A 22,923-nucleotide genomic window follows, 5' to 3' on the forward strand; every position below is an offset into this window, starting at 1 on the left:
CAGTGGTAGCTCTGGACTTGCAGTGCTCAGTAAGATCTGTGTAATTAAACAAGGCTAAAAACCTTCTGCTCAACAGGTCAATGCAGTCTTCAAATTTAGAGAACAGTATTATTTCCCGTGTAGCTTTTTAGAGGATTATTTAACTGACATGATTTAACTGACGTTTTAAAAATGTTTTTGAAAGTTCCCCCACTAGAAATTTCTCCCGTTTTATTTATGACCCTTGGAAACTTTTCAAGTGAATGACCAGAATCCTCACATGAAGTGGGCTGATGCCTGCCTGGCATGCATCACTTATGCTGTAAGTTCTCAAATTTTTTTATAACTTTGCTTTATGCAGAGGTAAGCTAGCTGAACGGCTCAGATCCAACAACTACTTTTCCAGGCTAGAGAGAGGAATTGCTTCCATAGCTTCCCTAAATTTCTTTTAAATGTAAGCAGTGTAAGAATCCTGTAACACAGAGAGAAAAACCCAGCAAATGTTCAGAACTCTGAGGTGCTCTTTGGTGGCTCAGGGTAGACCTACGTGAGTAGTGGCAGACTGCACTTGAAGGCAAGGAGTGGATTTAATAAAAAGTATCATGAAATCTCTGCTTGAATTTTATAGTTTGTGTTGATGGCAAATGTAGACCAACAATTTTAACACAGTTTAATTAATATTATTGCACGAAGATAGTAGAAGTGATTGTTTATGCTGTATATATTCACTCTATTTACCTGCTATGTGGTATCTTAGATCAGAGCATCATTCTGCTATTTATTCTTCATGCTAGGAAGATTGTTCCATATGTGAAATTATTTTTCTTGGCACTTAAATAATTTAATCAAACTTTATTTTAAATTATACTTTATGATAACGTGGAATTAAATTAGCACCCTTTTATGCCAGTTTTTCATTTGCAGCTTTAGCAATTTTCTTAGTAATTGAAACCAACATAGTCATTTTAATATTGCCTGAAACACATGTCAAAACCTATACCTGTGATGTCTGATTTTGAAGTGTTGCTGAGAAACCACTACTTCCATGAACTGGTCATGTTTGTGATAACACTGTCCTTTAGTACTAATTACTAAAGGCCTTACAGAAAGCCTGCTGTAATTAGTTATGACCTGCATTGACTTTTATAAGTTTTGGATCACAGCTGAAGGTCTGTTGTTCAGTGATTCTATTATAATTAGTAGTATATATTCAGTTCTCATGCAAAGTCTCACCTGGGAGCAACTGAGTACCGTAACTTTAAAAATCTGTGGGTGCTCTTAGAAAGCTGATACAGATATGGGTGGTCTAGTTCAACCCAGTAAGGTTAAAGAAAAATCCAATTGAAACCCAAACACTTGTAACTGAAATATGTATTTAATTATGTGCTAATCAGTGAAGATAAGATTTGAGAAGTATTCTAAAAGGTTAATAAACTTTTTCACTCTGCAGAAACAATAAAGCTATTGTCTTCAGGATTTTACTAAATCTAGGCACTGAAAATACCAGAAAGAAAAAAAAAAAACTGGTAAATCTTGAGCAATTATGTTTTCTTTGCAGGGCTAATATTCAGTTTAGCATTTACATTATGCATGATAAAATGTACTCCTTTTGTCCTTCATCCCTTTCTTCCTCTTTCCCATGATTTCTTTTTGTGTTGTTCATATTAGAAAGCCTTATTTATTTCATTCTTTCTAACTATGTTCACAGGTTTCTGGAAAGCCACATGCCCGCCATCCTGTGCCAGTCCTCTTTTAGTTTTTGTTAACTCAAAGAGTGGAGACAATCAGGGAGTAAAGTTTCTTCGTCGATTCAAACAGTCGTTAAATCCAGCTCAGGTGTTCGATTTAATGAATGGAGGACCTCACTTAGGGTAATGACCTTGGAAATCTTGAGCGATCCTTTCCGCAAGGGAATTTAGTGCCAAGTATAGTGTTGTGTTGTCCCCTCGTTGCTGTAATTCTGTCATCAATATCTACTGTGACTTCCTAATTAAAATCTAAGAGATAACAGAATTTCAGGATGAGTTCTGGTGGGTGAAAAGATTGTAGGATAATATTTTTGTTTTAGAAAAGCTCACTTGAAAATTGAAAACCAAAATCGATCAGCCCAAATGTTTTGTGGCTTTTTGGCTAGCTTGGACTTCTGTTAACTGGTAAGGTTCAAGACCGTTACAAATGTTTAGAAGCTCTCCTGAATCAGGACCTTCACGCACAGTTTGCCCCGGTGCTTTTCTTCCAATTCATATGAGTAATACAGATAGTCCTGCGACTTTGTTGTGAATAGCTATGGAATAAAACTATTGTCTACACGTACTCTGTATCTTTTTGAATTCTAAACACAAATGTCAGTGGGGGAGCCTGCAGTGAGTGATGGACAAGTACGCTAAAACTTTTGTCATCTGAAAACTACATACGAAATATGATTTAGGCAACATAGGCCAATGGTCAAGAAAATGAGCATCTCACCAAATTTGCAGCAAGAACACAATTAAAACCATCACGCATTCTACAAAATCTAAGAGTTTGTTGTTGGCAAGATAGGGATGAAATTTGCGTAGTGGTGGCCGCAACCCAAGCATCTTTAGACATTTGTAAAGATTAAATTCATGCATGTTTTTCTGTTGCCTAACTTAATTCCAGTCAGATATAGCATTGTGGTTAAATGGCCTATTAGTATCTGTTACAGCAATGAGAAACACTGATTTTTGTACTCTTAAAGATGCAGAATTATGCTTGAATGATAAAAATGTAGATGAAACAAATGCACAAAAAATTCAGTTCAAACAGTAGGCAAATAATGCAAATACAATGGAATACAGCTATGGATTTTTATAATTAGTACTGTGTTATGGGCTTGTTATATTAACTCTCTAAGTTGTAATATTCTTTTCATTATAACTCTGATAATCTGAATTTAATTTAAGTCCCTTTTGGCTAACATTTTGTACGTGTGATTATAATGACAGATTAAAGTTCATCTTAATTGGAGAGACAATTTTTGAGAGAGGGCAGTCTGAAAAATATGTCTGTCTGTTTGCAAGTTCTCTTGCTTCATATAGCTGTACCTAACAGCAGCATGGTTCGGGAGGCTCACTTTGGTTTCGCACAGTAATCATAGGTCAGGTTGGTTGCTTTTAAATATTTTTCCCAAACAGTTTCCAAAGAGAGATCCTTAGCAGTTATTTTGTCAGATTGTGGTGATGTCTGGTTTTTTTCTAGTTGATGTAAAAAGCAGAATTGCATTCTTTGAGACAGTATTTCTTAGGGGTTTTCTCCCTTCTCTCAGGGTAGGAGAAATTGTTCTGGTATCAATATTTTTTTCTTTAAATATCTATATCTTTTTGTTCTGAATAGATATCTGCCTATCATATACAAGTGACATTATTTTCTTCAGAAAAAATATAAATGCATCTAAAATTTGTGATCTTAATATGTTGCTTTTTAGAAATAGTTCAGAGATTATACATATTCTGGAAAATAACATGCGTTAAAATTAAACATCTTTATTTTTATTATTTTAAGAGTTTATACTTTCCAATTCCTCTTTTGTTTTTTTTTTTAAGTTTAAATCCCTATTGTTTTTACCTCTTGGCTGTTTTTTTACATCTCATTCCCCTTTCATCTGTGTCTCACCTTTCTGCTTGTTCTGTCTCTCTTGTCTCCCTTTTTCTGTACTGCCTGAGTGTTGTATCCTGGAGGCGTTAAAAGTGAAAGAACAGGAGGAAGAGCCGTAGGAAGCTAAAGCAGGATACGGCTTTACGGATATAATATGAAACACTTGTATTATTTGTCTTATATTGTTGTGATCATTTTATGTGTAATAATTGCCTCCAACAGTCCTTGCATTTAGTTAGTCACGCGCTGGCAAAAGCCCACCCGTATTGTGGAGCACGTCCTACCATTGTGTCCTAACCTCTTCTCATGAAAAATCCCCAGTGGTGCCTTGTGCTTCTGGCTGAAGTGGGAAGCATACAGCAGTTGCAATTTCACCTCTTAGAATTTATTTTAAAAAAAACTAATAAAAATAATAAAATAATACGAATAAAATCCTGAAAACAATATCAAGGGAATTTTAAGTAAAACTTGGCATGTTATTTATCAGAAATGTCAGTATAAGTGGATTATACAGCAATAGAAGGCATGCAGATAGGTTTATTAAGGAGATGGTTGTATTCACATACCCCAGAACAATAAAAGAAGGACCATAAAAGTGCCATGCACCGTATTTTCTTGTAACAGTTGCTAATGAATATAACAGCTCTCTCACTAATGGACATAACTGTCTCTAACTGGCTGCATTTTCTCTGCAGTTTGCGGTTATTTCAGAAGTTTGACAACTTCAGGATTCTTGTGTGTGGCGGTGATGGAAGCGTGGGTTGGGTTTTGTCAGAAATTGATAAGCTCAGCTTGCACAAACAGGCAAGTGTGCATACTTAATTTCCTTTACTGTATTGATTAGACTTAATTTTGTATGCTTACTTTTCCTTGACTTGGTTCTTTGTCGTATCTCTGTATATGGGCCAAACTGAATAGTTACTGTTAAATGAAAATTTTCACTGGTGTAAAGAGGACAAGTTGTTTCGGGATTGCACAATTTGATTTACATGCTTTAGACATCAGCTGTGTAATTAACATTTGTTGCTTGAAGTAACAAGCATTTGTAATAGTTTGTACTTTTTCTTTGTAGTTTTCAATAGTAGATGTGCTCCTGTGTTGTGTTTCAGTGTCAGTTAGGAGTGTTACCCCTTGGTACTGGAAATGACCTTGCTCGTGTCCTTGGTTGGGGAGGATCCTGTGACGATGATACACAACTTCCTCAGATTTTGGAGAAACTAGAACGAGCCAGCACGAAAATGTTAGACAGGTAAACCGAAATGTGCATATAGATGACTTACCATGAAGTTCAAATTGTATTTCATAACTGATGAAGCTGCATAACTACCTGTTACATGAAGTTGTAAGCATTAATAAATAGTATACATTCAAAACTGTTTTAAGCAGTTTTATGGACTCTATGCACGCTACTAAATACCACTAAAGGTAGCATCTTTATTTAGGCAACACCTGAGCTCTCTGTCCTTGGATGTGGGGAGAACTCTCATCGTGTGCTTTCACCCGTCATAGAATTTCCTGAGACATCAGCTGTGGACAAGATGCTGGGCTAACTGGATCTGTGTCTTGATCCACTAATAATATTTCTGTTGGAGGCATTTTCTTAGTCAAAACCAAGAGATCTTTCCACTCCTTATTTTGTGTGGTTTCCATCCATAAAGCAAAGGAGCAATCCCAATTTTAACAATGTCGGAGAAGGTGGTGGTCATGTCATTCCAATGAAGGTGTAACAGTTTTTGAGAGGAGTATTTCTTGCTCCATTCCTTTCTCTCATGGGTGTTCCTGTTCTTGCTGTAGTTATAAACACCTGAATGTGATCAAAGAGGATTTTATTTTAGGGTTTTTTTAATGAAACAGAGAAACAAGTCCTTTTTTATTTTAAGCTTTTCTGCAGACTACTTGATCGTTTTACAGCAAAATATGTAGAGAAATGCTTGTTACTGATCCTTAGAAGTAATTGTTGGCCTAGGCATTCTGAAAGATTCTTAGATTAAATCACGTTTGTCTTTTTCTGTACTGAAACAAAGCTCAGTTTCATTTTTGTTCTAATTTCAGTACACTTGTTCCCAAGGCCATCTGCAGTGATTACTTGTTCTTTGCAGCAGGCTTTGAAGGGTGTTGCTATTAGCAATTTCATACTATCTATGCTGTAGGGTACTGTTCTTTACCAGGGGGAAAAAAAAAAATACATATGTCAATGAAGATACTTCACTTTTTGCTTTGTTCTCATGAAAAGCTAATGTTATCTTAGAGCTTTTTCTCTAGGAACATGTCTATTTTCCTTTGAATTCTGCAGTTCATTTGCACAAATTCTTCTATGTTGTGAATGTTTTGCTGGAAAATCTTTGTTGTCTCCATTTGTTCACAAATAAGGATCACTGTCAAATCACTAATGAATAATCTGAAGAATAAACCAAATTATTATCATTAATTATTTCACCCATATACAATTAGCTTTCAATTGAAAATGAAGGTGCTTTTTTTTTTTTTTAACAAGTTATTCCATGGTGTAACAATGAGTTTTCCTTTGTTGGAAAAAAGATAAAACTAAAAATCTGGAAACTTGAAGCTGTTATGTTTCTTTCAGGTGGAGTATAATGTCCTATGAACTGAAATTACCAGCAAAGCCTTCTATTCTTCCAGTGACTGCAGAAGAGTCGGAGGAATGCCAGGTGAACTTCTACTTTTGTTTTGTTGTTTCGTGTGCTTAACTTTGAGCTTCTGGAGTGATATTTGTAATTGAAGCACTTGTGTAAAAAATAGAAACAGATATTCTCTGATCTGCTAACTGAACTGAGTCAATATCTGTTCATGGCGTGTATCTCAAGTAATTAGGGTTTCCAGTTATGTATTATTTGCCAAAAATGAATGAAGGTAAGGAGTCTTCAACAGAGCAGTCAGAAAAACTTATTCCTGAAAGATGTATTTATATATGTATCTCTCTCATATATATTACTCTACGTATTATACATAATATATATTATTTTATATAAGAATATAATATAGTATTTAATTCTTATATAATAGTATTGTATATTTAATATAATTATTTTATGTAAGAATATATTTCTATTATTTTATATACAATAGTATCGTATTATGTTATAGAATAATGCTATGTGTACTAGTGTATATATATGTATATAATATATATAGTATACATTAGTATACATATATGTATACTAATAGTATATATAAATATATGAAAATATTTTTAATATAAATATAAAAATATTAAAATATTTTACTTTTATTAATATAAAAGTAAAATGTTTACTATCTTGAGTTTGGAATAAGCATTGAAAAAAAAGTTTTTTTCAAAGGCAAGTGTGGCATTCTGAAAGAAAGAAGCTTTTTGCAGCTTGTAAAAGTGAGTTAGATCAGGAGATACCACTCAACTTTATCTTTGTTTTTTGAGAGAGCTCAAAATTATAAGTGACCTCAAAGAAAAGCTTTGTCTATCTTTCTGATTAGATTTGTACTTGTACTATCTGATGAGGTTTTGAGTTTGAGGGAGAGCGAGATGCTTTAATCAAAATAATTGGCATGAGAAGTCTGACTAAAAATGAGAAAATAATATATTCCTTTAGAAAGTTAATGCATATCAACTTTAGCTCAAAAATACTTGAGAAGCAATAATTAATCAGATTCCTGAATAATTTAATAATTCAGGCTGTTTTAATTGGCCAGGAAGTTACAACCTTTGACAGCTTGCTGGATATAGAGATGCAGGGAAAAAAGGCAGGGGCTCCACTGGCTGATGTTTTAACAGGGTTGCTCTGTGCACAGGTCTGTTTCCAGTGCCAGACTGAGGCTTTCTCTTCTCTAATTTTACAAGATTGTTAAAATTTTCAAGTGTATCTTCATCTTGTAAAGGAAAAAATACACATTTTATTCTAGTTAGTTCTGGCTTTCAAATTGTATTTAGCCTCTCCTGAAAATGGAAGGAACTGCTCATACAAAACCTCTTTTTTTTGAAAATCGATTCTCTAAACTGTAGTTACCGACCATTACTCTGAGTTGGAGAAAGCTGTTTTCTTTTGAGTACCCCATTTAATCTGTATTTTAATAGTTTTTGCATAGTTTCTTGAGTTATGATATTTCAGAAAAAGAATGTTAACCTTACAGTAGGTAATGTATTAAAGTGCAGTTCAAAAAGTAAATAAAAGTACATATCTACTTCTTTTTTTCTTTTTTTTTCCTTTACTTGAGTTTCGGTAGACTTGTTTCACTTGGTTTGGTTCCAGAAGTTTTATACTGATGTTTGAACAACAGTAGTTCATTCTTACAGATCAGATGGTCTTGTTTTGTTCCTTGAAATGAAAACTGATTTACTGTCAGAGTTCTACAACTAAGGTTGGGTTTTAGGAGAAAAAAAAAAGAGTGGTACATCTACCTGCTCGATATCAAGGGCAAAAACACACAAAGAGATTTTAAGACATTCTTAAAAGAAGCCATCAGAAAATTTCAGAACTGCATTTATTTTTATCTTTAGATTTGGAATTTGGTTAGAATTTTCTCTTTAAATTGAAGTCTGGATCCATGCCTATTTTAAGACAGGATATAGTGTGTGAATATGTGAATCTGATCCATTCCGAAACTTTGCCTAAGTAATTTCAGGGTTTAGAATTCTTCTCTGCAAGAAAAGACAGGCAATGCATATGTTCATTCTCCCAAATATTCTTGTAAAGACTAAGCCCTAAATGGTTTGCTCCTTAAGGACTGGTTTTGATAATGTACCAGTTTAGCAGCTTTTGTCAGTAGGGATACGTGGGGAGTAAGAGCCCATCTGACAGTAAAAAGAAACTTTAGGATTATAACTGCAAACTTTAGGTTTAATATTAGTTGAGCAGCTGAATTTGAGGGAAACTTTTCTTGTTTTAGGAAAAAAAGATAATTGATTAAAATAATTTCAGTTGTTATAAATCTAAAAAGAAGGTAGATTTTTTTTTTCTACCTGATGGACTATTTTTAGCCTAGAAATAACTCACTATTTTCTCTACAGGAGGAAAAGAGCTGTGGCTCAAGTTCTCAGCTGAAGTGCTACTTTGAATATTAAAAATCTGGTACATAAAATACAGTATGCAGGTAGAATTTGCATTGCCAGATGCTTGTCCTTGTATTAGATCTGAAATGGAAATCCTGCTATTTCTAGAGGCATTTTAACATCACTGCTTGATGTTAAACTGCTGAAATGTGTGGAAATAGAAGTCTTTTTTTTCTCTGTTTTCAGATATCTGCTTATGAGGACTCAGTTGCTGCTCATCTTGCAAAAATTCTAAATTCTGATCAGCACTCAGTTGTCATATCATCTGCCAAGTGAGTTGATCGGTTTTATATACGATGTCTGGTATAAATCCCCTGTGTAACATCATAACCATAATAACCTTCTGTCTAAGCCTGATTTTCATATGGCTGGCCCAGCTGCCCTGGCTTGATATATCCTGATGTATGTATTTTACAGAGGATGTTTTTTTTCTGAAAAAAAAAAATATGGTACAATTTTAATGGATATCTTAATTCCAAACACATCAACTTTTTTTTTTTAAAAATCACACAATAGTAACATAAAGTGATTTTAAATCACTCCAAATCAGTATGCAGCTTAAATATGAAGTTTATTGTGACTAATGCAAATATGCAATCTACTTCACGTTTTTTTTCTGTTTTGTTTTATGAATATCCATATCATTAAGAGGACAAACAGCTTCACCAATGTGAAGCAGAACTTTAGCTAGCTAGCTTTGTCATAGCTCTGTCTATATCAGTTCATAAATAGTGGCCTCAGACAACAGAGGGTTTTTTCCCCAAACTGAAACACTTAAAAAGGAGATATTATTACTTGGCAAGTCATGGGTATCATCTGAAGACAGAAGTATTCTGTGTATACCTTCTCTCTGAAAAAGCTTCTGTTTCGCAATATGCAAAAGACCAGTGACAATGTCCTCAAAAATATATATGAATGTTATTACATTTTACTACATCCCATTTTTTTTTCTGCTAAAAGCAAGTTAACAAAATTTCATATTTAAAGTATACCTGGCACATGTTGAAAATTAAACTGCAGGATATTATTACAGCTCCAAATTCTAAATTGGGTCTGTATCTTGTTAAAACTATTTAGTTTCTGTCAAATAAATTTCAACCAAATGAACAGTGCTAAGCAATTATCCACACTCCATTAGTAAGTTTACTGTCTGTCAGCAGTGTAGGTAATAAGAACTGAGTCTTTCTCTGATTTACAGAATGAAAATTCATTGCAGCCACTGTAGTTTGCATAGATACACCTCAGGGTCAGCTGTGGTTCAAAAGTGTGAGCTGTGCAATGGTTTCTAAGCTCCATCTTTGCGTGGGAATTTGCACGACTGTGTTTGAACTGAACAAAGTGAAGGCAAGTTTGCTAACAGCTCTGATATGGAAGGTGTACAAGCGAGGGAATGAATAAAATTAATCATGTTTATTTTAGTTCTTAGAAATAAGAGACTTAGACACAATGTGTGCAAAGGCTTAAATCAAAAAGGAGGAAGAGTTTTGGGTTTAAATCTTATTGCTTGAATTTGGCAAGCTGTGGGAAAGAGTATCGTCTGTTTTGCAAGTATGACCACAGAGTTCAGTTTCCAACAAGAATGGTGTATAGCAGTATGAATATAACACAATTGCCATAAAAATTTAATATTCAACACGTATCCATTTAATTTCTTTTGATTTCTCCCCTCTCCTGTTTTTATCTGAAGAATATTATGTGAAACTGTAAAGGACTTTGTTGCCAAAATAGGGAAGACTTATGAAAAACCAATGGAAAATGCAGAGGAAGCCGATGCCATGGCCATTAAAGTAAGACAATGACTATTTTCTGGTTTAAAGTTGTGGTTTTGTGTATAGCTCATGGGTGTTTAATTTTTAAACCTCTCCAGGATGCTCAGCTTGACTTTCATTTCAACCAGTGACTTTAAAATTCTTCTCTTCATAGTGCATAGAACAGTTTCCTAATTGTCTTTAAACTGTAGGATTTCTATAAACTCTGTTTACACTTCTTCCTTCAGAAAGGATAAAGTACATGGTAATATACATAGAGATAAATGGAGATATTCTGCATTAGAAGTTACACTTTTCTCTGAAAGGGATTAAGTTGGCTAGAGGAAAACAATGGGATAATGAAGAGAGAGTATGCTGGGAGAATGAAGGGAAGAGAGACTACAGTGTTAAAAATAATGGTTTAAGCTGTAAATTGTAGAGCTCATGTTGCAAAAGCGTTAAAAAAAAAACCAGAAGGATTTGATATGAGGCACAAAATTTACATAAGCTGAAAAGAAATGAAGAAAACAAAATCACTAACAATGCCAGAGTCGGGAAATGTACTTGCTAAATGCCAATTCCTGGTTCATGTTTCTAGTCAGTGCATATTTTAGAAAAAAAATCTTTTTTTTTACTGTTCCAGGACCAAACAGCATTGGTTTCCTTTCCCTTAAGCACAGAAAATAATATCTTTTCCAGTGTACCTAGAGAGCAACTGCTCAGTTCGGGGTAGAGGTGTTTGACAAATTTTGGTTGTGGCTTAAGCCTCTCTGCTCTGTGACAACTCACTTCCTTAAATGTACAGCTGTGTTGCCAAAAAAAAAAAAACCCCAAACCACCATATGTTTTCAGTCTAACAGCTAGGCACGTCCCCATAGGTTATCTCTCAAAATTGGGGTACTGAGCACTCATAATTTGTTATAATGCATGGTATGGGTGAATCTGCACTGGTTCTCTCTCTGCTGTGGGCCATTTGAAGAAGAGTGAGATCTGATGTGTACCCTAGTTACGTGGCAGGCTGAGTTTAGCACAGTGTGTTATTTTCATCTCAGTGTAGGGATTTTTTTTTTGTTTTAATTGCTCTAATCTGGTTGAGTGTCACAGAGTTTGTGTAAACCCATGCAGACCTACTCATAATCCGATATAAAATACTGAACCTGGGTTTGGAATTTACATAGACAATGATGTAGACACTTAGACAGAGACAATTTTGAATCCTACCACATGGAGAATTTAGCTCCCTCCCTGGTGCTTAATTTCCTGAAAATGTTCATATGTTCACTGTTTTTCTGGTGTGTATGTATTCTTTTCCATTTTGTCTTAGTGCACCGAGTTAAATGAGAAGCTCGACCTGTTGCTCCAGGCACTTCACATAGAAGCCCAGGCTGCTCCCATTCTCCCAGGCATCACTCCTCCCATTGTGGAAGAAGAAGCAGAGGAGTTTTCAAGTGAAGAATCCTTGTCTGAAAGTAAAGAGCAATTAGCAGAGTGCGTCTCAAAGTCTTCCACCCAGAAACTCTTCAAACCGCGGGAACAGTTAATGCTTCGGGCAAACAGCTTGAAGAAGGCTGTGAGGCAGATCATTGAACAAGCAGAAAAAGGTGCACATCAGTAACATTTTGATCCTTACTGATAAAATAATAATGTGGCTTTTTTTCTTTACTAGCATTAATTTTCATTATTAAAGCTTGATTTCTACATTTTTACATGGATGAATTATATGCTTATTTCAAGCCGCAAGGGAAAGAAATGCAGCTTGTTTGGATGTTGATGACTGTCTGTCTGCATGTATGAATACGTATGTATGCACGTGTGTGCACATACAAAAGTGTGTTTCTTTTCTAACTGTTATCCTCCACAAAATGAAAATTTCTGGCAGCAAATCTTTATCTATAGGCAAAGGATTGCAAGAGTCTTTTTCACTGAATTGACAAGAGATATTTTGTTAATATTTTAAAACTTAAAGGTACAGAAAAAAAATAAGCTAATTTTCCATTTATGCAGGTTTTCTTTAAAGATCTTGAAACTTTTTGTCTTTTTTTAATAAGCAGTTGTGGATGAGCAGAATGCTCATAGTGAAGAACAAGTGAACCAGTCTCCTGTAGAATATAGCAAAGAATTAGATGAATCCAAAGAAGAGGAAAAAGAGGAAGATACAAAGGAACTTGAGTCTCCATCAAGTGAGTAAATTAGGAATAAAATAATTTAAAATTATGCAGTCGCCTTATAGTTGCATTATGAGCATAGTTGGCTCCATAATTAAGAATACTAACATGTTGTTTCACTGGAACTAGTCACAAATTTTAATAGCTTTGGATAAATAAAAGTTGAGTGAAAAATGTGGGAGATGAGTTGAGCAGTCTTTTGGTACGGATTTACAAAGCTAAGAAAGTATTTGTTGGGGAGAGAAGTGCCTGCATTTAATCCAGCCTTTACAGTCACCTTTCTACATGAACCTGAGCAGGGACTAAAGCCTGGGTAACGGTGGCAATAGCACGTCTCCATCATAGGCATTTCAGGGCATATTACAGGAATTTCTGTCAGTCACTTCTGTTGATGGCATTTCAAATTGTGTGAAACAGACATATTTATTCATTGTATGGACCACGAAACGCTGATGTCTCAGCTGGGAACTTACCTTGAGACCGTTATCGGAACGGAGAGAATGAAATTTTAGTCTTTTATATGAAGTTGCACCGCATAAAACAGGAAAGAATATGATAGGAACTGGAGCATGGAAGTCTCCTGAGAAGTGGCAGTACCAAGGTCACCCTCTCTATTTGTCTAGTTCAGAGCAGAAATTTGAACCAAAGTCTTTGATATCCTAGAGTTCCTTCCCATGAAAAATCTCTTGTGCTGTTGTCCCAAGTACAGGTCATTAGTGAAGCTAGTTCCTTGCAGCTATCGTCTGCTGTATAGCAAGCCATATGGCAAGCCACTATACCAAGCTACTGTTGCTTTCCAGGGTGTAGTGCCCTCTACCTGCTCTGCCCATGGTTGGATGGACTTTATCAGCTACTGCTCTCTGAGTGCTCCTGCTTTCCTGTAGGAGCATCATTCTGTCCTCAATGTGGGGCTCTGCAGGTTACTCCCCAAAAAAAAGGAAGACAGTGTGGGTAGTCCATGCTGAGATTTAAAATTCAACAGAAAGAATCCAGTTGTATTATTCGTATCAATAATTGTACAAAGCAATTAGAATATTGTGTGATCTGAGTTTAAAACAACTTGCTTGGAAGGAAGCATTTCCGTAAAGTAATAGCCTTTTTGTTGCTAAGCTTTCCTTTTGGCTCTTCAGTGTTCAATTACTGTGCGTAAAATGGTATTTAGAGAATAGTATTCCCTACTCATCTCCTAAAATAGCATAGTACTAATTCCCACATTGAAATGTAAAATTTGTCTATGAGGGACCTTCACTTATCTCTTTCCTTGCTTGGTTTTGGTACCAAGCCAATCCAGCCAGAGGTCATGTTTGGACATTTCCCATCACAAACATCAGTACTGCATTTTGTGTTGACTGGTAGTTCATGTGCCAGGGTTGTTCAAGAGTCTCAAGCTGTGCAGTAATTTTAGGAAAGCTGTTTCTTAGTATAGGTGAAACTTCAGTCTTTGCCATATTACCAAAGCGGGCTGTGATGTGCTGCAGGTGAGGTCTCAAGATAATATGTGAGTCATGGAGAAACAGCAGTAAATGATGGACAGTAAAAGCCATCCTCTAGATATTTAGTAAGCAACTTCCTGTGGCAAAATGAACAAAGCTGTTTGGGATTTGCCTCTGTTTCTGTTAACCTAACCCACACCAAGGTCTTCAAAAGTTGTTGTTCTCAGGAAGCTCTGCTCTGAAGCTGCTGCCTTTGTCAGTAGCTCCTATCTTAGAAATACGTCATTAGATTCTTGGGTCTTCTGTTGATTCAGAATCTCACATTTCCTTTTCTCCAGGAATGGATTTCAGACATTCTCCAGTGATTGTCTCTCCATTGACCCCTCTCCCTTTTACCTTGATTATAGGAATCAATGCTTGTTAGTTGCCCATTTTCAGTAGTAACTCATAGAGGATGCTGGCCCTACAGATGACCCAGTCCTACTGCCATAAATATATAAAAAAATAAAAATACTCACCCAGGTATATAAAAATATATACCCAGGTGTATAAATATATATAAACCCTTTGTTTCTTGATGATAAAATTTCTGCGTTTATTGGAGAGCTATATCATTCTTCATACATCTGATATGTGTGAAACAGTGCATATTAATGCTGTCAGTGGAAGATAGGTATTTAGGGAGAAAGCATGAAACACAAATTCAATTATCTGCAATAAACCATCAGTTTTACTCATTAGGGCTCTGTTGTTTTTATCAAAGCATGAACAGCAAAAGTTTGTCTTTATTGCAGTTATCCCCATGAGTCTCATCTGTCAAATAAAGAGCAGCTGCTCTGTTGATTTTCCTATTTACTATAACTACGTTCTTCCTAAGTACAGAGACAGCAGACTGTGTGAATAGCATTGTGAATTTTTCAGTAGCATTATGAAAAATGAATGTTAATTTTGTTCTGAATATTATATTTTGCCCTCTGAGGATCTTCCTGGTCATTTGATGAAGATAATATTTTTCCATATGTTAATTACCTTCACCTAAATTTTTAATAACTCTTTTTGATATCACTTGCAGTTTATATTTCTTTTTATTTTTTAACATTATATCACAGAGTTTTGTCGTGCACAGATACAAATCGTTGTGTAGTATTGTTATCATCCAGTACTATAGCATTTTGTAATAACTGTTAAGGCTGATATACAGAAGTCAGAAGGAGCTGTTAGGCCACTTGGTCAGACTTTTCATATAAAACAGTCCAGAAATTTTCACCCACTTATTCCTGTTCTGTGTCTCATAATTTCAGTTTGACGTAAGCAAGTCATCCAGAAAGGTGTCTAATCCTATTCCTGGGATACAAGAGGGTGAAGAATTTGCCATTTCATTGACTGTTCTGTGCTAGATTATCATCACTTAAAAAAAAGTGAATGCTCAAATCTTGGTCTGAATTGATCTGAACACAATTTCTAATCCCTGGTTCTTGTTATTACCTTTGTCTCTAGATTTTCCCACACTGCAATTTCTTTTCATTAATGTCTTCAGACAGTACACTCGTGTTACTGTCAGGCTGAGTTATCATGATTGACATGATCTATCCCCCTCCTGCCACAAAAAAAAAGGGTATATTTTAGCCTTCCCACCACATTCCTGGTGGTGTTTTCCTTCTGCTTTCTTGGTGCCAGTCCTAATCATTCTATTGTTGCTGAATTAGTTTCCAGGTTTCGAGAGGAATACATCAGATCACTTTAAAATTATTTCCTTTTTTTTTGTTCTGAGCTTCTTCAGATGGTCAAGGTTGAAGTTGTGCTAAGCTGAAATAGTTTTAACATGTGAGATGATTTGAAGCAGAGGTAGCCAAGAAATGTCTGTCTATGATCATCTGGTGTGCAAAAGCTTTCTACATGCACATGGAAATGCTATGGTAATACCCAAACTTTCTTTCCTGGGGCATCAGTTTCTGGCTACGTCTGATGGGGCTGAAGTTCACAAAGATCAACTTCCCCAGGCTAAAGCAGGTGCTGGCATATTCTCACAGCCTGCATGAAACAAGTTCTGCCAGAAAAGTAAACTACAGCACCTGAGGTCAGCCCACTGAAAAGCTTGTCCTGCTTCATCATCTCCAGAGGCAGCCCCAGCGATAACCAGCCTCACTGAGCTACTGGTTCCTCTTTGTGAACATCTTTTCTTTTCCCTTGATTTTCTCCCCCTTCTTTTTCCTGAGCCATTACCAGCCTTTGCCACCAACAATTTGATCAGCTACCAGACTTTGCTATCTGTCACAAGGTTTTATTGATCCATCTTCTGGAAAATTTTAACAAATAAGTAATTTCAATTATTTTAGGAATTGCCAGGGTTTTTTTGTGAAAAATAAAAGATTATGGTAAACTGATCTTCCCCACAATCTCTCTAACTGCAGAAAACAAGAATGTCTGAATATAGCTTTCCCTTCCCTTCCAGTTTTCAGGTCAGCTGTAGATAAAGATGTCAGAGGTTTTGTCTGAGGTTTTCAGAAACCTGAAGCAGGCAGGGGATCCATTTTAGTTGCTTGAAGCAAATAGCATGGCTGTTGATCAGGTATTTCCTGGGCCTATGGGTTAGTATAGCTATCTGTATTAAAATTATTATAAATGAAAATTAACTATATAATATAGGTATGTTTATAAGTAGATTTACATTGAATTTAAGTTTAAATTTGTATTACTTCATTAATATGTTTATAAGAAGCTTACTGCAGCATTAAATACTTTAAAGCGCATATAATGCAGTTTTTGCTAGTATCTTGAAGCATAAGTGGGGAATTCGTCACATGAATGCTGGGCACATTTGTTCATTGTAATTTGCGCTTGTTACTTGATCTGTTTCTGAGTTTTCTTCCCTGTATTTAGAAGAAAAACTGTGGTGTGAGAGGGAAGGACATTTGTCATGGAATGGCAACAGATTAAATTAATGCTATTGAAATATTGTCAGGGCTGTAAAAACTATGTATTTGGTAATGCCATAATACAACTAAGTAATGTTCTCTACTTTTACTTCTTCTGCACAGCTAAAACTGCACCAAGATCTCCAGATCGACGTACAAGCCGAGGTATCCATTCTCAGACAGGCTCTTTCTCTGCTCCAGCTTTGGCTGCAAGCAAGGAAAACCTTCCAGTGCTTAACACTAGGATTATCTGCCCAGGTAATTATGATTTCGAAATCTGCTGTGCCTTACACAACTTTAGTATTGCCTTCTGTTCCCCTGCTTGCTGTCAAATAATGATTTTTAGTTCATGCCAGGAGCTCTGAATTTTTTTTGAACCAACACACACATCTTTATGTTTTATCATATAGTAGGAAATACAAAATAATGTGGAAGATTCCCAGTCTTTTGGCACAACACCAGATGTAGCAGAAGTGTTCCGTTTGATTCCAGAGGATGAAAAATGAAATTCAGGATCTTAGAATCACCAAGTGGTTTGGATTGGAAGGAACCTCTGATGATCCAGTCCAATCCCCCTGCCATGGGCAGAGACATCTGTCACCAGATCAGGTTGCTCAAAGCCATGTCCAACCTGTCCTTGAACATTTCCAATGATGGGGCATCCACAACTTCTCTAGGCAACATGTGCCGGTGTCTCACCACCCTAATTGTAAAACATTTCTTCCTTATGTCCAAACTAAACCTACCCTCTTTCAGTTTAACACCTTTGCCCCTTGTCCTGTCACTACAGGCCCTGGTGAAAAGTCTCTCAGTTTTTCTTAGAAGCCACCTCTATATTTTGAAAGGCCACAATAAGGTCTCCCTGGCACATTCTCTTCTCCAGGCTAAACAACCCCAACTCTCTCAGCCTTTTTTTCACAGGAGAGGTGTTCCAACCCTCTGATGATTTTTTCATGGCCCTCCTCTGGACCCACTCCAACAGGTCCGTGTCTTTCTTGTACTGGTGACCCCAGAGCTGGACGCAGCACTCCAGGTGGGGTCTCAACAAGAGCAGAGTAGAGGCGGAGAACCATGTCCCTCAACTTGCTGGCCACACTTCCTTTTATGCAGCCCAGGATATGGTTGGCTTTCTGGGCTGTAAGCATACATTGCTGGCTTGTGTCCAGTTTTCATCCACCAGTATCCCCAAGTCCTTCTCTCATTCATGCTAATCAATGGAGGCTATGAAGGGCATGAGGGACAGAGCTGTCTAAGGTTCAACCCTCTGAATAAGAGGTGTCTGTAGACACCTCTTAGCAAATGGATAACTGAAACTACACAAAACTGCTGTGCAGTAAGAACAGTTGGAAAAAATCTGTTCTTATCGAAGTGAAATTAATACTATGAGGCAGCAGTAAAACACTTTTAATTAACTTAATTAGTTTAGTTAAAACATAATGGAACTGAGCTTACATTTTCCTTTAGGTGAATTTAAGTGAAAGCTTTTAGAAAGTACTTTTCCTTCTTTACATGCATTGCACAGTGTTTTGTAGAGTGACTTTGATATTAGTCAAGATAAGCATGGCAAGGCTGTGACCTTTCCAAAAATTAAGTTAAGTTAAACTAGGACTCTTCTAGTTGTAAAAATGGTGAGGTTATTCCTTAGGAATATTTCCAGAAGAAAAGACCAAAGGGAAATAATTGACAGTTTGGTGATTAAGATTAAACTAAACAAAAAGCTGCAATAGTCTTTTTGAATATTAGGTCATCCATTTGGTTACTGTGCCAGCCAATGAGTGTTGGCCTGAAATCCTGAATTTTCTTGTTTTTTTTTCTTTTTCAATGGTGGTACCTGGAGAGTCAGCCATTACACTGCAGCATAGCTGCCTTTCTGCTCAAGAGAGCCAGAGACCTGAAAAGATAATCAATATATGTAAAAACTGAGATAGAAACACAAACTTCCCTATACATATTTCATGAATATTTTGTTTCTCAGTATGTGGCTTATATTGTGACAATATATGTTTCTCTGTTTAACAAATAAATTTTTTTTTTGTTTTTTTTTTTTCCTCCTTTTTCTTAACCAGGTTTGAGGGCTGGTCTAGCTGCTTCTATTGCAGGAAGTTCAATAATTAGCAAAATGTTGCTAGCAAACATCGATCCATTTGGTGCTACGCCGTTTATTGACCCGGATCCAGATTCACTGTAAGGAATTTTTTTTTCCAAATTTAGTGTTTTGATTTTGTTTGCTTCTCTTAAGCTTTTTTTTTTTTTTACTTTTTTGTAATCTTTTTTTTTTTCATTATGAAATTCTGTTTTGCTGTCAGTTAGCAGTAGACTTCAAGGTCTGAAAACAGGTTGTATTGTGCCATTTTAGTTCTGAGTAGTGCAGAATTGTCCTGCAGCAGAAGTAATACGAGACATTTGCTCATTTACCCCTTGCCCACTGGCTCTCAGAGGAACAGGACTGCAGTCCTTCTGAGCTGGGTTTCCCTGCCCAAAACTCTGGTCTGAACGCAAACTCAGCTGCCAGCAAGATGTTGAAGCAGTTCTGGGCACCTTGTAGAGGAGGAAGACAAGAGTGTCCCCCTAAGGACTGGAGCAGTGAGTGGAGATTTTGTGTCCTAAGCTGTCTCTGCTGCCCAGAACTGGATGGAGCATTGGCAGAAACTTACAGATAGTATCAGGGCTGTGGGCTGTGGCTGCCCTAAAACAAAGCACTGCTGTGCCAGCAGCATCAGTCAAACATCTAGCACCAGCATGCCTAAATGCAGCCTGAGTACTTGGTCCAGTGTGGTGCTGCTGTCTCAGAGCCATGCCCAGGGCAGCAATGTTGTCGTATCTCACTGTTATTTTGGGTATGGTGGAAATAGTGCTGGATGGGGGTTTGGTACAATTTGTTCTTTGCCCTGCAGGAAGTAACCTGCACTTACAAAGGAGCAAGCAACCAATCTGTCTCTTCAACTGCTGTCTCTTCAACTGCTGTTGGGTTTCCTCAAGGAGATTCAGAGGAAACGTCTCTTGATGTCTCTCGGTTGATGTATCTATTCTGAGACCAGTCACCATCTTGGTCAAAGCCCTATGTGTGCAGGTACTGTACAAATGTACACCTAATTATCTCTTTTCTTCTAACAGGGAGGGATATTCAGAAAAATGTGTCATGAACAACTACTTTGGAATTGGATTAGATGCAAAAATTTCACTAGAATTTAATAACAAGCGAGAAGAGCACCCTGAAAAGTGCAGGTAATATAATTGTCAGTGACAGAGCCAAGACATTTTTGTTACTTTGTTTTTATTATCTATTTATTCTTAATTTTTTCCTTATCCTACAAATAGAAGACATAATAATCTGTATTTCAATATGTAAATCTTGTTTTACCTATTTTCAGAAGTCGGACAAAAAATATGATGTGGTATGGAGTTCTTGGCACAAAAGAGCTACTGCAGAGAACTTACAAGAACTTAGAACAAAAAGTTCAACTTGAGGTAAATTTTCTTGTATAGATAATGTTTTGTTATGTTCACTGCATTAAAGGGGGAGACCAAGTTTCAAGGATGATAACAGAAATGAACATACACTAAACAGAAGGAGAGAGTCTTAATCCCTCAGGTTCATTTTAAACTATCTGAAAGCTTCATTACACGTGTAGAAGAGAGCACACAGATGATCTTAAGTAAAAAATTCCTGAGAGAAGAAGGGAGATTCTGAATGTGCATCATACGAAACCCAGCTGCACCAATAGAGACTTTCTCTATAATAGGTGTTTGAGGCAATCTCACAAAAAAAGCAAGGTGTTACCACAGCACAACAAATGCAGTGTAAATTATCTAAACATTGTTATTTTTTGTCTTTTAAGTTCTAATGTCAAATCTAAGTCTTCTTCACAATACTGGGAATTTAAAGGAGATAAAAATCATTACCAAATGCAGAAAAAGACTATGGTATGCTTACAGTTATTTTCACCCAAAGAATATCTAGGCTAGATTTTGACAGAGAACATACATAATTTCTCTTTTTACTTCATGCTAAGTATTTCACATCTAAGTTCATGATATTTATATGAAGATAACTTTTTAAATTGGAAGAATAATTTTAAGGTACTGAAACTTTTTCTCTCTGAGATTTAGGAGGATTTTGTCTGGTAGTGGCAGATTGCTGTTATCTAAAGATTGAGTAATTATCAAGGAATTATGCAGTAGTTAGCGAAAATAATGACAGGAAAGAACATTATGTATACTGCAGATAGAATTCTAATTTAAGTATCTTTTGAGTAAGATTCAAATCAGATTCAATAAGGCATTCAAATCTGACCTTTCCATAATTATTTTTGAATATTTCTGGAAGTAAACCAGCAAGCAGAAATTTCATATTTCATATTGCCTTGCATAGTATTAGCCTTATGCTAAAATGTGTGATGAGGTGCATGGCACTGGGAAATTTAAATATCTATTTCAGGAGTTGGAGGCAGACCTTTACTACAATACAAATGGCTGTGCAGCATCTATTAATATCACAGCATATTTTGGATACTGTCACATTTTGATTAAAATGTTAAATTCTGTCTTGTTGCTGAGATTAAATCATAAAAAGAGAGCACTAAGCACCTTCTGGAAATCATTTTGCATCTCTTTATTCTCCTGATAAAATTGCTACAGATTTTGTCCTTATTTCCTGAGGATTTCTATTTCATTTATATAATTTCAAGATTCTTCTCTGAGACTGGTAACTTGCAGTAATCTGGCCATCTTTTTTAAAGGCAAATTCATGATCCCCAAAGGAGCACCTGCATCCAGCATTTATGACCTTATATGTCCAACTTACCTCAAATCCATGCTGGTGGCCCTGCTGCAGAACTGCACTTTTGACTTCCAGTCGGATGGTTTGAGATCACTGGGCTCACCTCTGCAGGCAGTTGTACTGCTGTCAGTCAAGGGTGATTTCATTGACGTCTTTAAATTTACTCTTGGCCATAAGTAGAGTGAGATTGACCTATGTCATCCCGTGATTGTATTGAGTAGGACTTCGAGTTGCTTATGGGTTTTGGAGGATAAAGAGGTAAGGAAGAGGGAATAAATCGTTGGTTATAGGAGCGACCTCTTACCTGCAACGTCAACAACTCCAAGCTACAGCTAGGGTAACAAGTGTGGGGTCAGTCCTAGATTTGCCTTGGCACTTCTGGGAGGAGAGTAAGTTATTTTAACAGGAAGGCAAGTATACAAGTGCTAACAACACTTATATTTAACAACATGTTTGTGGCTATGTCAGAAATATTCTTGAATTTTTTTTATTTTTTTTCCCCTGCTTAATAGACTCAACTAAATGTGAAATTGTGAAAATGTTTCTTTGAGGAGTCATGGAACACCTCTGCTGTAGATACTAGTGTTTTTTTGGCTCTGCAAAAACTGGTGTTAAGATTGGGGTGAAGAGGTTTTGTATTAGAGCTGCTTCACAGCATGGATGGAATAGGCTTATGTCAAACCTATTAATGACTCTGTCCTCCCCTGCCAGCTCTCTTGAAGCTTCATGTGTTAAAAATAGCTGATTACTTTTATCACATTATTTATGTACTGAATGAGCTTTTATCCATTACAGTGTGATGGACAGTACATCCCCCTTCCAAGTCTGCAGGGCATAGCTGTGCTAAACATTCCCAGTTATGCTGGTGGGACTAATTTCTGGGGTGGAACCAAAGAAGATGATGTGAGTAACGTTAAAGAGAAGTAACCTCCTGGGCAAAACCAGCAATAAATAACATGAACTGCTCTTCTCATTTAATTTTAATCATAGTAGCGTATAGTTTGGTTAGCAACTCTTATTCATTGAGGCTGTTTTGAGTTTAAACTGCATTGTCTTGTATTTGAATTTTATATTGAAAATATATCCCAAGAGTTTTCGCTGTCTATTGCTTTCTGTCATGTCCATTCCAGCAATATGTTCATTATAAGGCTCAATGATTTTTTTAAAACCTGGCTCTATGAGATAGTATTTTAAGAAACTAATTTTAGAAACAGAGACTCAAACAATTTCTCTCTATATTGTTT

At 36.3% G+C, this 22,923-nt stretch overlaps 1 protein-coding gene across 2 annotated transcripts in view; it reads left to right on the forward strand.

The window, feature by feature from the left end:
- The window catches only part of DGKH (diacylglycerol kinase eta), a 157,898-nt gene that overhangs the window by 113,931 nt on the left and 21,044 nt on the right, over positions 1-22,923 (forward strand). The window contains exons 10-23 of one of the 2 annotated variants that reach the window (XM_086771808.1): positions 1,688-1,850; positions 4,290-4,398; positions 4,704-4,843; positions 6,179-6,263; positions 8,825-8,910; positions 10,326-10,425; positions 11,711-11,987; positions 12,438-12,566; positions 17,023-17,157; positions 18,737-18,811; positions 18,966-19,083; positions 20,014-20,124; positions 20,271-20,367; positions 22,475-22,582. In XM_086771808.1, the coding sequence (XP_086627934.1) occupies positions 1,688-1,850; positions 4,290-4,398; positions 4,704-4,843; positions 6,179-6,263; positions 8,825-8,910; positions 10,326-10,425; positions 11,711-11,987; positions 12,438-12,566; positions 17,023-17,157; positions 18,737-18,811; positions 18,966-19,083; positions 20,014-20,124; positions 20,271-20,367; positions 22,475-22,582 (1,733 nt within the window). The remainder of the gene's footprint in view (positions 1-1,687; positions 1,851-4,289; positions 4,399-4,703; positions 4,844-6,178; positions 6,264-8,824; positions 8,911-10,325; positions 10,426-11,710; positions 11,988-12,437; positions 12,567-17,022; positions 17,158-18,736; positions 18,812-18,965; positions 19,084-20,013; positions 20,125-20,270; positions 20,368-22,474; positions 22,583-22,923) is intronic. The other variant, XM_086771809.1, reaches the window with a different exon arrangement.

Source organism: Chlamydotis macqueenii, chromosome 1 (assembly GCF_036417535.1).
Source record: "Chlamydotis macqueenii isolate bChlMac1 chromosome 1, bChlMac1.mat, whole genome shotgun sequence".
NCBI classification, from domain to species: domain Eukaryota; kingdom Metazoa; phylum Chordata; class Aves; order Otidiformes; family Otididae; genus Chlamydotis; species Chlamydotis macqueenii.